Source organism: Helobdella robusta (assembly GCF_000326865.2).
Source record: "Helobdella robusta unplaced genomic scaffold HELROscaffold_62, whole genome shotgun sequence".
NCBI classification, from domain to species: Eukaryota; Metazoa; Annelida; class Clitellata; order Rhynchobdellida; family Glossiphoniidae; genus Helobdella; species Helobdella robusta.
Window position 1 is genome coordinate 399857 of NW_008705346.1, and position 13851 is coordinate 413707.

The 13851-nt window shown below is 34.9% G+C and overlaps 3 protein-coding genes across 3 annotated transcripts; 2 read left to right on the plus strand and 1 right to left on the minus strand.

Moving 5' to 3' along the window:
* Positions 1-78: 78 nt before the first annotated feature.
* Positions 79-3193, plus strand: HELRODRAFT_186059 (hypothetical protein). Its single transcript, XM_009029805.1, has 7 exons — positions 79-211; positions 337-417; positions 741-855; positions 999-1061; positions 1228-1382; positions 1622-2401; positions 2519-3193. Exons 1-6 carry the CDS (start codon positions 196-198, stop codon positions 1828-1830), a joined length of 639 nt encoding a protein of 212 aa, XP_009028053.1. The 5' UTR covers positions 79-195; the 3' UTR covers positions 1831-2401; positions 2519-3193.
* A 6311-nt stretch (positions 3194-9504) lies between these two features.
* Positions 9505-9870, plus strand: HELRODRAFT_180497 (hypothetical protein; the record flags this gene model as incomplete). Its single annotated transcript, XM_009029806.1, has 1 exon — positions 9505-9870. The coding sequence occupies one exon, from the start codon at positions 9505-9507 to the stop codon at positions 9868-9870; it is 366 nt and encodes a 121-aa protein (XP_009028054.1).
* Positions 9871-12163: 2293 nt separating this feature from the next.
* HELRODRAFT_120792 (hypothetical protein) lies at positions 12164-13624 on the minus strand (the record flags this gene model as incomplete). Its single annotated transcript, XM_009029807.1, has 3 exons — positions 12164-12473; positions 12639-13325; positions 13371-13624. Coding segments are annotated over 3 exons (1251 nt in total), but the record flags the coding sequence as incomplete, so codon positions are not given.
* Positions 13625-13851: the final 227 nt, after the last annotated feature.

The window sequence follows — 13851 nt, forward strand, 5'->3', positions numbered from 1 at the left end:
TGAGACCTTTGGAAGTACCTTTAGCCACTGAAAATATGAAACGTGATGTTATCACATGATGCTAAACTCATTTGATGCAAAACAATAACAACGCTCTATAAATGAAATCAGTTTTTGTTTTTCCTTCAGTTATCATCGTAAAGTCGCGAGTTTTTTATTAAATTCTTTTTTATCTGAATTATTTTATTGTTTAAAATGACTGAAACTTACGGTAATAAAAGGATTCTGTTAATTTATTTTTTTGTCAATTATTTATTTATATATTCAATTTAATTTATTTATCAATAAATAAAATAATATGAATTGATCATTCATTGGTAATTTAAATATTTTCAGACTACTTGTTTAAATTCCTCGTGATTGGAAGTGCTGGTACTGGAAAATCGTGCTTACTCCATCAATTTATTGAAAACAAATGTAAGGAAACTTTTTTAAAATTTAATAATTTAACTAATTTTCTCTAAACCCTGACACCAACTAGCCTTAACTAAATTTATTTCATCATTTCAAACTTAAACTTATTTTCTATTTCACAGAAATATTTACTTCACAATACTTATTAATTTTCTGAAATAGCTTAAAAATTAAACTTTTAAATTAAAATATGTGAGTGTTGGTTAACCAACCTTTGGTAGCTTTTCACAAGTGAAAACAATATTTTTTAAAAATCTTTTCTAATTCAAAATATTTTATTACACTCAAAATCTTTAAAAAAAAGTTTTTTAAAAATTTGTTGGCAGTCCGCCAAGATTCTAGTCACACCATTGGGGTTGAGTTTGGCAGCAAGGTGGTCAGTGTTGGAGGCAAGTTTGTGAAGCTGCAAATATGGGACACAGCCGGGCAGGAGAGGTTCAGGTAACTATTTCAGCAATTTTTTCGGTTTAATTCATCTAAATTTTAATAGAATTAAAGTGTAACGTCTGTAACTAGTAATGTGATCACTTTGAAATAAGTGATTGATAAAATAAAATTTTCATCATAAATATTTATCCTCTAAGATCTGTGACGAGAAGTTACTACAGAGGTGCGGCTGGCGCGTTGCTTGTTTACGATATATCCAGGTTCTGAGAAACTGCGTAACTTTTTTGATTTATTTTCAAATATTTTATAAATTCTTTCATCAATTTTTAAACTATTTTATTTCACATATTAAAAATAATTTTTTATAAAACACACAGTTTTAGTTAAACACAATGATTATTTTTAATTTTAATTCCACAAAATCAGCCGGGAGACCTTCAACTCTCTGGTCAACTGGTTGAGTGACGCCCGAACCCTGGCCAGTCCGAACATTGTCATCATCCTGGTTGGCAACAAGAAAGATCTCGAAGCCGAGAGGGAGGTAACTTTCCTTGAGGCTTCCAGATTTGCTCAAGAAAATGGTCAGTATATTTTTTTTTTCAGAAAATATTTACGCTTTTTAGAATGTATATGATTCTGTAATTTACAGTGTCTTTAGCATCGAATCCAGATGAATGTATAGATGGCTGTGTGTTAAAAGTCTGATGAGTTGTTATTTTTCTAAATTTTTTCTCTACTTAAAAAAAATTTTTTTTATTTGATTTCTTATTAGCACTAATTCTTCAAAACTGAAACTCAAAAACCACCATCACCCCCTCAGATCTGATGTTCTTGGAGACATCAGCCATGACGAGTGAAAATGTCGAAGAGACATTTCTGAAATGCGCTCGAAGTCTTCTGACAAAAATCGAAACTGGTGAGATGGACCCTGAGAGGCTGGGGTCGGGAATTCAGTACGGCAACGCGTCACTCAAGAGGCTTAACAGGCAGCAAGTCGGCCAGCCATCCACACAGAGATGCTCATGCTAAATGATAATTTTTGAATAAATTAATAATATTATGTTAATTCAAAAGGTTGACCTTGTGAATAAATTAATAAGATTATGTTAATTTAAAAAGAAAATAATCAAAAGAAATATTTAAGGAATGAATGAATAAATAAATAGTCAATATGCATGACAATAATTGAATGTGATTGGTTCATTTGATGTGTCATTATTTAAAAATATACAAACATGACGACGACGACGATGATGATCGAGATAATGATGACGATGAAAATGATAACGGTGATGTTGGTTGCAATAATGATGATGATGATGACGAATATGATGACGATGACGACCGATTGGTATAGGCTACGAATTGTATTTTAACGAATGATATTTTATTTTCTGCCCATTGTAAACTCATCTTCTTACTTACTTTTTTTCATCTTATTTGAAAATGATACGTGATATAGGATAATGATGACATTGATAGTAATGATAAAATAATTATAACATTGCCATCCATTTTAGAAAGTATTTATTTATTTATACTCGTCCTCTCTTCAACCAATCAATCAACCAACCAACCAACCAATCAGTCAACCAACCATTAAATCAATAAACCAATCTATTATTTTTATAGTATGTATATATATATATATATATATATATATATATATATATATTTGGGTTCAGACAGTCGTATATACAGTTATTGGGAAGTCCATCCCATTTTCAAACTCAACAGTGCGGAAAATGCGGTGATATTTCTTAATAACTGTATATATACTGCAATTAGCATTTTTTTTTAACAATATTTTTTTATTTGTATTATATATATATATATAACCTTTTTTATAGAATATTCCATTTTTTATATTTATACATATATATATTTGTATATAAATTCATATCTTATATCATTCTGACTATTATACATACGGTAAATATTGTTTGGTATAATTAATTCTTATTAGTAATGATGAAAGTATTCATTAAGGTCAAAAATGGTAAAAAAATGTAAAAATTTTATTTGTATTTTGCGACGATTTTTCTAATTTAGTTTTATTCTTCCCGCTTTTCGTCATCCATTTTGTTTATTGTTCTTTGTAGTATTTATTTATATATTTTCGATTATGTGTTTGCCCTTGCTCTCTTATTTAATACAATTTTTTTCACATTCAAACGGTTTTTTAATACACGTACATCCGTGTGTTTGTATGTGCGTGTGTGTGTGTGTGTGTGTTTGTATGTGCGTCTTTTTTGTTTGTGTGTGCGTGCGTGTGCTTGTATGTGTGTGTTTGTGTGTGTGTGTGCGCGTGTGTTTGTATTGTGCGTCTGTTATTTTTTTTTAATTTTCTGTCAGAAACATTAAAATGATGATGGATATTTTCAGAAATAAATAAACTAATTATGAATGAGTATGTTGAATTATATTTTGTTTTTTTTTCAGTATTTCATAACAACAACAATAATAATTATAATAACACCAAATAAAAAAATAATAGGAATAATTTATCAATCTGCCTATGTTAAACTTGCCGGATTGACAGCATAGAGCATAGACGTTCCTATTTAATGATAAAAGTTGAGGTAGAAAGTATAAAGAAAGTACATTATCATTGATTCACACGCACACACGTACACACACACACGTACGCACACACACACACACACACACACACACACACATGAAAATATTCATAGAATTAACACTTCTTATAAGTTAAATCATTAACAGCACTGCAATTGAGTCGATGAACAATGGAAGACCAATAAACACCATAGCCATGCAATCCAATAGGACATATATATATATATATATATATATATATATATATATATATAAGAAAATTTGAAGCGCACAGAAAAGGCTTTAATTATAAATTCACATAATAAGTGCTTAAATAAGTAAATACATTATATATATATATATATATATATATATATATATATATATATATATATGTGTGTGTGTGTGTGTGTGTGTGTGTGTGTGTGTGTGTGTGTGTGTGTAAATAACGCAATTAATATCATAAAACTGTGAAATGTGGTTTAATTAATTAAAATACGAAATACATCATATATACGTTTTAGATTGATTTTTATATGCATTTATGTATGTATTAATATAATTGTTATAAATGTCATTTGTATACAAACATGTTTGCTGTTGTGTGTGTATGGTATATAACAATTTATATCCGAAAATTGTTAGAATAGCTTTGTATTAAAAAACATAAATATTAAAAAACATAAAAAGACGGTTCTGTTATGTAATGTTCGTGAGCTGCATAGTTTTTGTTGGCTTAATAAGTCTTCTCTCTCTCTCTCTTTCTCTCTCTCTTTCTCTCTCTCTTTCTTCTCTTTCTTCTCTCTTTCTCCATCTCTTTTTTTTCTTTTTTTATAAAGTATAAATACTTAGCTACAACTAAATGTTTTATAATTAACTAGCAACCCCAAAAAAATGAAATGCAGAAATGTAAGTACTACGGCCACATTTTAAACAATTTTCTTCAAAAAATCGGAATCTGACAAGAGCAGAAACTGTTACAGCAGGCAAGGCAATCAATATTCACCACTTCTGTGAATCAATTAACTGTCAGCCAGTTACGTTCGGTTAAAACGTTCACCGACCAATCAAATTTGAGTATGAGTTGATGGCCAGCCAATAGAAATGTACGACTACGACGATTGGCTAGCTGGAGGGTGTTGGTCACTATCCATGCCGCTATCGCAACAGCAGGAACCGGACATTTCGCTTTCTGAATATTCATGGTGGGCTTGTTGTTGTCTGTGCTGTTGGGTGTTGAAGATCAATTTGTTGTTGCTTTTATTGTTGGGGTTGTTGTGGTGGTTCGTTTTCAGTGAAGTTTCGTTGTCGGAGTAAGAGGTGTTTCCCTGCTGGTGGGTTTAAAAAATTATAAATATTATTATAAATAATAATATGACTAATTATGAAATTATAGTCAGTATTAAAACGATGATATCACCACTTAAATGCCACAAAGATAATTACGATGAAGACTCTGTAGGTAGGGAATGATAGAATGGAAGCACAAAAAACGAATGTCTCATCTGACGAACATTCAATATTTCTTCTTACTCAAATGCTGAATACAATTTTTTAAATCAAAAAATAAACATTTTTGTCTTTTTTCTCATTGGCATCTAATTAAAACCGGGTTGAAGCGAAAGGAATGAACATGCGAACCTCTTTTAGTGACATTTTTATTTTGAAATTTTTGCGTTAATTTCGTTATTTAAATAATTTTTAATGTATTTACTTTTCGTCAACTCAAATTCATAAAACGTTTAATTAATTTTATGAAATTTTTATAAAAAAATTTACCATTTCTACAATCTATATAGGTATTTATTTTTTCTCATTCTACACCGACAAATTTTGTCTCTTTCTATCACTCTTTCTGTCTTTCTCTATATCTCAGACTTTTTTTTCTTCTCACTCTCCCTCTCTTTCTCCCTCTCTCTCTCTCTCTCTTCCCAACATATTTTTTTTTTCAAAAAAATAATACAAATACTAAATTTTTTCACATTTACAAATTTTGAGATATGTATCGCTCGAATCGACGCATTTCTTTAATAGTGTAACGTACTTAATTCTTGCCGATGGTTTCGATGGTTCTCTTGGCAAAAGTTGCCGACAGAAGTAGGTTGCCATTGCTTGCTGTTGGGCCTCTTATACTTCAAATGAGAACGTATTGAAACAGTCTGGTTATGAAAAGAGGAAATCGCTACAGATGATCCGACGGGGGCAGTTAAAATTTTTTGGTCACATCATGCGGAAGGAAAGAATGGAAAATCTAACAACTACTGGAAAGATTGCAGGGGAAATGAGATCGGGACAACAACGAAAAACATTCGTGAAGTCCTTGTGCCACTTGTTGAATATCACTATATTTCAACTCTTACAAAGTGATAAAGATCGGGTTTTGTTGAGGTCGATGGTCGCCAATGTCCAGAAAGGATAGGCACGAAAAAGAATGATGGCTTTAATCTTGTTCTTAAAGTTATTATCACTATTATTGTTATAATTATTATTGTTGTCATTATTGTTATTATTATTGCTATTATTATTATTATTGTTTTCATTATTTCCTGTATGATCTAACAACAAAGTGTATGATGTTTCATTAGCCAAAATAAAAAAAAATATCAGCAAAGCATACATCAACATTTTTTGTTTTGGTTATTATTATTATTATTATAGTAATAATAATAATAATAATAATAATTATTATTATTATTATTCAATTATGATTTTTTATACTGGACAGTAATAATATATCTGACACACTTTACGTGCTGTTGTAGCGCATATTTGTGCGTACGTGCGTGTGTGTGTGTGTGTGTGTGTGTGTGTACGTATGTGTGTGTCTGTCTGTGTGTGTTTGTAGTTTTTATTTGAAGGAATTCTTCATAAATTCATTCAATCACTCACTCCAATACAACTTAATTCTTACCAGGATGATTTTTCCAATGTTTCTCTCGATCGATTATATTCATTTTGTTGATCAATAGCACGATCTAGTGCAGTGAAATATGATCTACGTTGTTTACAATTAATCATTCGTTCATACGTTCGTTCGTTTGTTTATTCATTCATTTTTTCATTTATTCGTTTGTTCGTTTGTTCGTTCATTTATTTATTTATTAGTTCGTTCGTTTTGTTTGATTGTTTGTTCATTGTACCTTCGATTCTTCGTTCATTCATTAATTCGTTTTTTTTTGTTTATCCATTTACTGATTCATTCATTCATTTATTAATTTACCCATTCAATCATTTCTTCATTCATCCATTTTTATTTCGATTCATCATTTATTCCACTTTTTATGGGTACGGTATGTTCCTTCATTTCTGAAGTGCTGGATATTAAAGCGTCCATTAAAATTCAGACATGTCAGTATTTTAATTTGTTGATTCGTTTGACTTTTTAATTTTTCATCCATCTATCCACCATTTGATCGATCCATCTATCTTTCTATCCATCATTTGATCGATCGATCCATCCATCTATATATCCATCATTTCATCCATCCATCCATCCATCTATATATCCATCATTTCATCCATCCATCCATCTATTTATCCATCATTTCATCCATCCATCAATCTATCACCTATCAATTTGATAATTAATTTTCCAATTAATAATTCCATTTACTTAATCCACCTAATGATGGTTATTCATTTATTCATCCATTCACTCATTCACTCCTCCATTCACTCATTCATTCACTCATTCATTCATTCATTCATTCATTCATTCACTAAGTATTGTGTGGTGCCGTGTGTTGCCATTGAGTTGAAAACTTTAATTACACTTTGGAGTGACTTAATTGACAAAACTCGTAAAAGATGAACTAAATATAACAAGCAGAACAATGATGATGATGACGACGACGATGATGACGACGACGATGTTTACAATGATGACGACTGTAATAAATAACTTTGGAGAAAAATAGAACAAAAAAAACAAGAGAGTTGAGATGCAAGATGAAAGTGCACGGAGGATATGATATAGCGATGTGTGCGTGTACAAAAATATGGAAACAAATTAGGAATAGATACAAAATGGGAAGGAAAAGATGATGATGATGATGGTAAGATGATGATGGTGATGATGAGGGTGATGCTTTTGATGATGATAGTGTTGGTGATGATGATAATGATGATGATGAGGAGTAGGAAGAGATGTGGAAGATGGTATGGATGATGGCGACGATGATGAAGATGATGATGAAAAATTAGAAAGGTATTCGCGAAAATGAATTTATCCATCGAGATCAGCATTAGATTGACTTTATGATTTACAGCACGAATGTATGCCGATGCCTGTTTTGCCGCGAGAAATAAGTTTTTGATAGATTTCTTAGATGATGGATGGAGGGTTGAAATTGACGGACGGACAAATGAATGATTGGATGAATAAATGGAAAAACGAATGAACGAACGAACGAATGAATGAATGATTGATTGAAGGAATGAAGAAAGGAATGAATTATGCCACTGTCAACTATAACAATGTCATTAATATGTCATTATATATGTATTGCTGATTTGTATAAAATATGTTTAAATAGTAGTAGTAGTAGTAGTAGTAGTAGTAGTAGTAGTAGTAGTAATAGTAGAAGTAATAGTAGCAGAGTAAAAAAATGTATTAGCAAAAAACCATAATGATTTTTTTCAAAAACATTAATATCGAGAAAGATGTTTCTACCCTAAATTGTCTAGCCATTTAGTATTGATACATATAAATGGATGCGTGAAAATGATGATGATACAAAAATGATGTAATTGTATGTGCTAGTCTGTGTAGAGGAGGTCTCTCTGTCTGCCTGTCTGTCTGCCTGTGTGCCTGTTTGTCTGTCTGCCTGCCTGTGTGTTTGTCTAGATGTTCGTATGCTGTCAGTGCGTTTGTCTAGATGTTTGTATGTGTGTCTAGATTTCTGTCTGCGTGTCAACAGGAGTGTCTAAAAATCTGTCTGCTATTATGATGGTTTGTGTGAGTGAGTATTGCACGAGTGTAGATAAACACATGAAGATTCAGTAATAAAATGAAACGCGTGTGTGTGTGTGTGGGTGTGTGTGTACGTGTGTGCGTGTGTGTGCGTGCGTGTGCGTGTGTATAAAAATTCATTTTTATGTATTTGTTTGTTTTGAACTTTTAAATGTACAAATAAAATGGGAAGTATGTAAAAAGTATAAAGTGTATGCAAATATTTCAAACATGAATGCATGAAAGTGTATGTGTGTGTACGTGTGAGTATGTATGTGTGTGTACGTGTGGGTATGTGTGTGCGTGTACGTGTGGGTATATGTGTGTGTACGTGTGGGTGTATATGCGTGTGTGTGCGTGTGAGTATGTATGTGTGTGTACGTGTGTGTACGTGTGTGTTTGTATATGATTCAACGCGTGTGAGGTGGGTTTTGTTTTGATTCTAAACAGAATATTTCACGTGCAATAATGGTGGCTCGGCAAGCTCCTATTCCCTGCTTTAATCATCATCACCTTCATTATTATCATCATCATCATCACTATCATCATCGCTACCACCACCACCACCACCACCACCACCACCATCATCGTCGTCGTCATCGTCATCATCTTGATACGGTAACTTTTTAAGAACTTCAAACAGTTAAAACACGGCCTTGACTTCAAATGTACGGAGAGTAGAGTGCAGAAGTAAAAAAAAATAATTCCTTTCAGATGTAAAAAAGTGTTTGTTTGTTAAATTAACATGTCGTCGTTTGCAGCATTCGTGTAAGCATGAATTTCAAAACGTTGACAGAATTCTTCTTTAATTAGCACAATATCAACTGAGCTATCTTTGCTAGTTTTAATTCAAAATATGTAGAGAATTAAAATAGTAGTAAAGACGATAGCGATCGTAATCGTATTAATTATAGTGTAAATACTTTTAGAAGCCGCAATAGTTGCAGCAGTAGTAGCAGCAGAAGTAGTGGCAGCAAAAGCAGCAGCAGTAGTAGCAGCAGATGTAGTAGCAGTAGCAAAAACGATGGTAATAATAATGATTGTAGTAGTAGTAGTAATAATAATAATGGCTGTTGTTTTAATATGGTAGATGTTAATTATGGAAATGGTCATAAATTATGTGGTTGGCGTTTTAGCATGCTCCAACGACTGAGCCTAAGTGTTTTTTGAGTGACGTCAAAATAAACATCATGGCGATGAAGTTGAGGATGGAGGTGAAGAAGAAGACGAAGAAGAAGAAGAAGAAAAAGGTTGTGATAGAAATGGTAATGATAGAGATGATAAAGAAGAAGTTTATGATGGAGATGGTATTGATAGAGATGATGAAGAAGAAGTTTATGATGGAGATGGTATTGATAGAGATGATGAAGAAGAAGAAGTTTATGATGGAGGTGGTAATGATAGAGATGAAGAAGAAGAAGACGAAGTTGATGATGAAGATGATAATGATAGAGATGATGAAGAAGAAAAAGATTATGATTAAGATGATAATGATAGAGATGATGAAGAAGAAGTTTATGATGGAGATGGTAATGATAGAGATGAAGAAGAAGTAGAAAAAGAAGACGAAGTTTATGATGAAAAGTTACAAACTCACCCTTCTCGTCTTTTTCCTGCGCCGGCCGACGTTACCATGGTTACAATTGACGCGATGATGACGAAGTTGTTGATGGGGAGGGTGAAGAAGGTGTTGATGATGATGCTGCAGTTGGTGGTGCTGATGATAGTCGTTGTAGTTGTGGTGATGATGATGAGGAAGATGATGATGATGAGGTGTTAAATTCGATTTGGAGATTGCGTTCACTTGGCAGCATGATTTGACCTGACGACATGGCAGATGAGAGATTGAAAGATAAACATTCTTTCTTGAATCATTCAATTATTTAATGAACAGATTCGCGTGCGATTGAAATACTACTGAATGGATGGTTTAAAAGTAAAATTAAGTAATTATGAGTAAAATTAAGTAAATGAGCGTTGATATTATCGAAAATATATAACAAACAGAACGCAATTAAGAAATATTTATGGATTCACTTTTAAATTTCGGTATTCGACGTCCGGTATTTGATCGGTTCCGCCATCGAGCTCAGTACTTCCGCCACAGGAGCATTCCTTAACCACTCCAGCACTGCCTCCGAGTAAATTCCCTTCCATGTTCATCCTCCTCTCCACACAGCGCATCGAACATTCGGATCGTCTCGAACCGATACTCGGTAAACTGGTACGTTTCCATTCTGCTTCTGTATCGTCACATATCGCCAGTTCGTTTCTTATGTACGAGTCACTGTTATTTAAACCGCTGTTCAATGCTTGCTTCGCTTTTTTATTCTTAGATCTGCGACAGGCAATCACGCCGACAAGCACTAAAGCTATCACTAACACCACAATAGATCCGCAAGAGACGGCTAAAATCGTCGGTATGAAATATTTTCGGTCCATACCGAACCATTTAACACTTCCGAAAAAATCGGTCTCGTCTTCATTCTCACTGAAATCTACTGCTTTGCTGATCAGCGCTTCGTCGCGCAAGGTTAAGGATGTGTTAACGATTACAAAGAGATCGGTGATCGATGAGAGAATCGGTTTACCGCCATCCTCGGCTAAAATTCGAATTCGGTACTTCTTCGGTTGAGTCAGTTTGGCGTTTGTTCGAACCGACCCGGTATTTTTGTGGATAGTGAAATATTTTTTGACATCATTACCGTCATTATAATTGTCGCCAGTTTCATTTCCATCATTATCTTTGAGGTTGTCATCATGTTTTCCATCACCATCATCACCCAGCGCCTCTATATTTATTATGCTGTAACTTATTTTGGCGTTTCTGTTTCCAACCTCACCATCTTTGCTATCAGTTTCATCATCAACACCATCAACATCATCGCCATAGATGATATCATTACCACCACCATCGTCATCGTCATCATCATCATCATTGTCATGCGCTCTGACTTTAATGACTTGTGCCCCAATGGGGTGGTTGAGAGGGATGTGTACCCTGTTGTTGTGCTTGCTGGGGAAGGTGAAGGTCGGTCTGTTGTCGTTCACGTCCGTTATGATGATAGTTGCGTTCATTTTGGCGCTCAATTTCAATGACACTGCCGATGTTGCTGGTGGTTTTGAAGATGATTTTGATGATGTTGGTTTCATGGGTGGCTTTGATGATGACGATGAAGAAGATGATGATGGAGATGATGGAGAGGATTGTGGTGGCACTGGATTGGATGCCACAACGGTCAACTCATATTTCTTCATCTTTTCCCTGTCTAAATTAGCGATTGTTCTTATTTCTCCACTATCTTGATCGATTGCAAAGGGCAGCGATGATGACGACGAAGACGAGAATGACGATGATGATGATGAGTGATACTCATTCGGTCCTAGTGAATAAATTATCTTTCTAAAACTGCCATCATCACCTTCATCGTCATCGTTGTCGACGGCCTTGACACTACCGACAGCCTGACCTATTTTAGCGGACTCTGATAGGCGGAAAATGAGATGGTGTGTGGGGCTTATAAAAGACGGTGGTTCATCGTTTATGTTCACCAATCGGATTGTTAAAAGCATGGATGAAGAAGAAGATGAGGAGGAAGATGATGATGAGGACGTTGGGCGTCGATTGTCAGACACTGTAACCTTGAAAACCATGACCTTTTGCATAGTTTCAAAGTCAAATTTGACATTTGCATAAACACGTCCGGACGCCTCATTAATCATTACGTAGTTACCCCATAGTGGAAAGGGTGGAGATGACAACGATGATGATGCTGCTACTGATGATGATGGAGATGATGATATTAAATTAATGCCACTTTTGAAATTCTCATCGTTATCATCATCTCTGACGGATGTCACAATTTTAGAGCCTTCGATTAGATGCGGTTCAATCGAATACTTGAGTACATCCTCATCATCGTCATCTTGGGCATTCAAGACAGCCAGCAACTTGCCTACTTCGTTGCCCTCTTCAACGTGCACTTCTATGAAATCCTTCTTGAATGCTGGTCTGTTGTCGTTGACGTCCAACACATGCAGCGGCACGGTGGCTGCAGACGAGAGGGATGGACTGCCAAAATCTCGACAGGATATCGTAACGTTGTATCGATTTATGAATTCTCGGTCCAACGAGTCGGTATTTGTTTCGAGCTTGTAGCTGCTTTCGTCGTATCGGTCTAATTTGAAGAATGATAACAATTCTTTGGAAGTTTTTGTAGCAGATATTTTCCTGCGAAGCTGTTTCAATTCTACAGTTTCATTGTTATCACTTTCACCAATGCCGTTTTTTATATCTTCACTTTGTTCCGTTTCAAAATTTGACGCCCCATTGTTAAAAGTAGTTGATGAAGCGTCGACTACTTCGGCCAACTCGCAAGCCACCATCCCATTTTTTCCTTCATCGCCATCACGAACGCTCACAAAAGCGACGAACGTGCCCTCCGCCGAGTTCTCCACAACTTCAAAAAGACCCGACTCGGTGGTTGAAGTGATGGCGATTGTTGGTCGGTTGTCGTTGACGTCAAGCACATTGGCGATGACCTGCACGAACGCTGACATCTTAGGTGTTCCGCCGTCTTCTGCCCATACGAAAAACTTGTGCATCGCTTGTGTCTCTCGATCCAGCGGTTTCCTCAATGTTATTTTGCCGTCAGATTCGTCTACGCTGAAAATTTCTTTGTCAGAATTTTTGTTGATGTGTGAGTGTATGTAAATGATCCGACTGTTCGAACCAACATCCCGATCTTCAGCGAATACTCTCAACAACACAGAACCGACTGGCAGGTCCTCGTATATATCGATTGTGTAATTATCCGAATCAAACTTCGGAGCATTATCGTTGACGTCGGTAACTTTTATCACGAGATTCAATGTTCCGGTTCGAGCCGGATTTCCGCCATCTTGCGCCAGAACCGCTGCTTTGTACGTGTCGGTAATTTCGCGATCGAGTGGGGCGATTAGTCGGATCGTCAGTTTGTTTTCGTTGGCGTCATCATAGTCGTCATCATTGCTGGAAGATGTGACGTTCCTGAAAGATATTACGAACGGAAATGACGTATCGTTAGCTGGATGTTGGTGATGATGAAGATGATTATGATGTTGATCATGATAATGATTGTGGGAATGTGAGGAATCGTATTGAGGAATGAGGGTGTAGTGTTGGATGGAATTCACCCCAATGTCGTTGTCACTGGCTTGGGTAATTTTGAAGGTCTTGTTTATGGGTGAACCCTCGCTGACGTAGAGCGTTTCCATTGGCTGGTTGAAGGATGGGGCGTGGTCGTTGATGTCAATCAAGTTAATTTGAATATTTATCGGATAGGTTGCCGTTAAAGGATTGTTGTTGTTGATTGAGTTTTTCGTTGGTGTCGCTGTGAATGTTGCTGCCACAATTACCTTAAAGATGCAATCAATATTGTTGTTGCTGTACGTGTTTGGATGGATTTTGTTGTTGTTGCGATAGTTGTTGTTGCGATAGTTGTTGTTGCGGTTGTTGTTGTTGTTGATATTGTTGTTGACGTTGTTGTTGTTTTTTG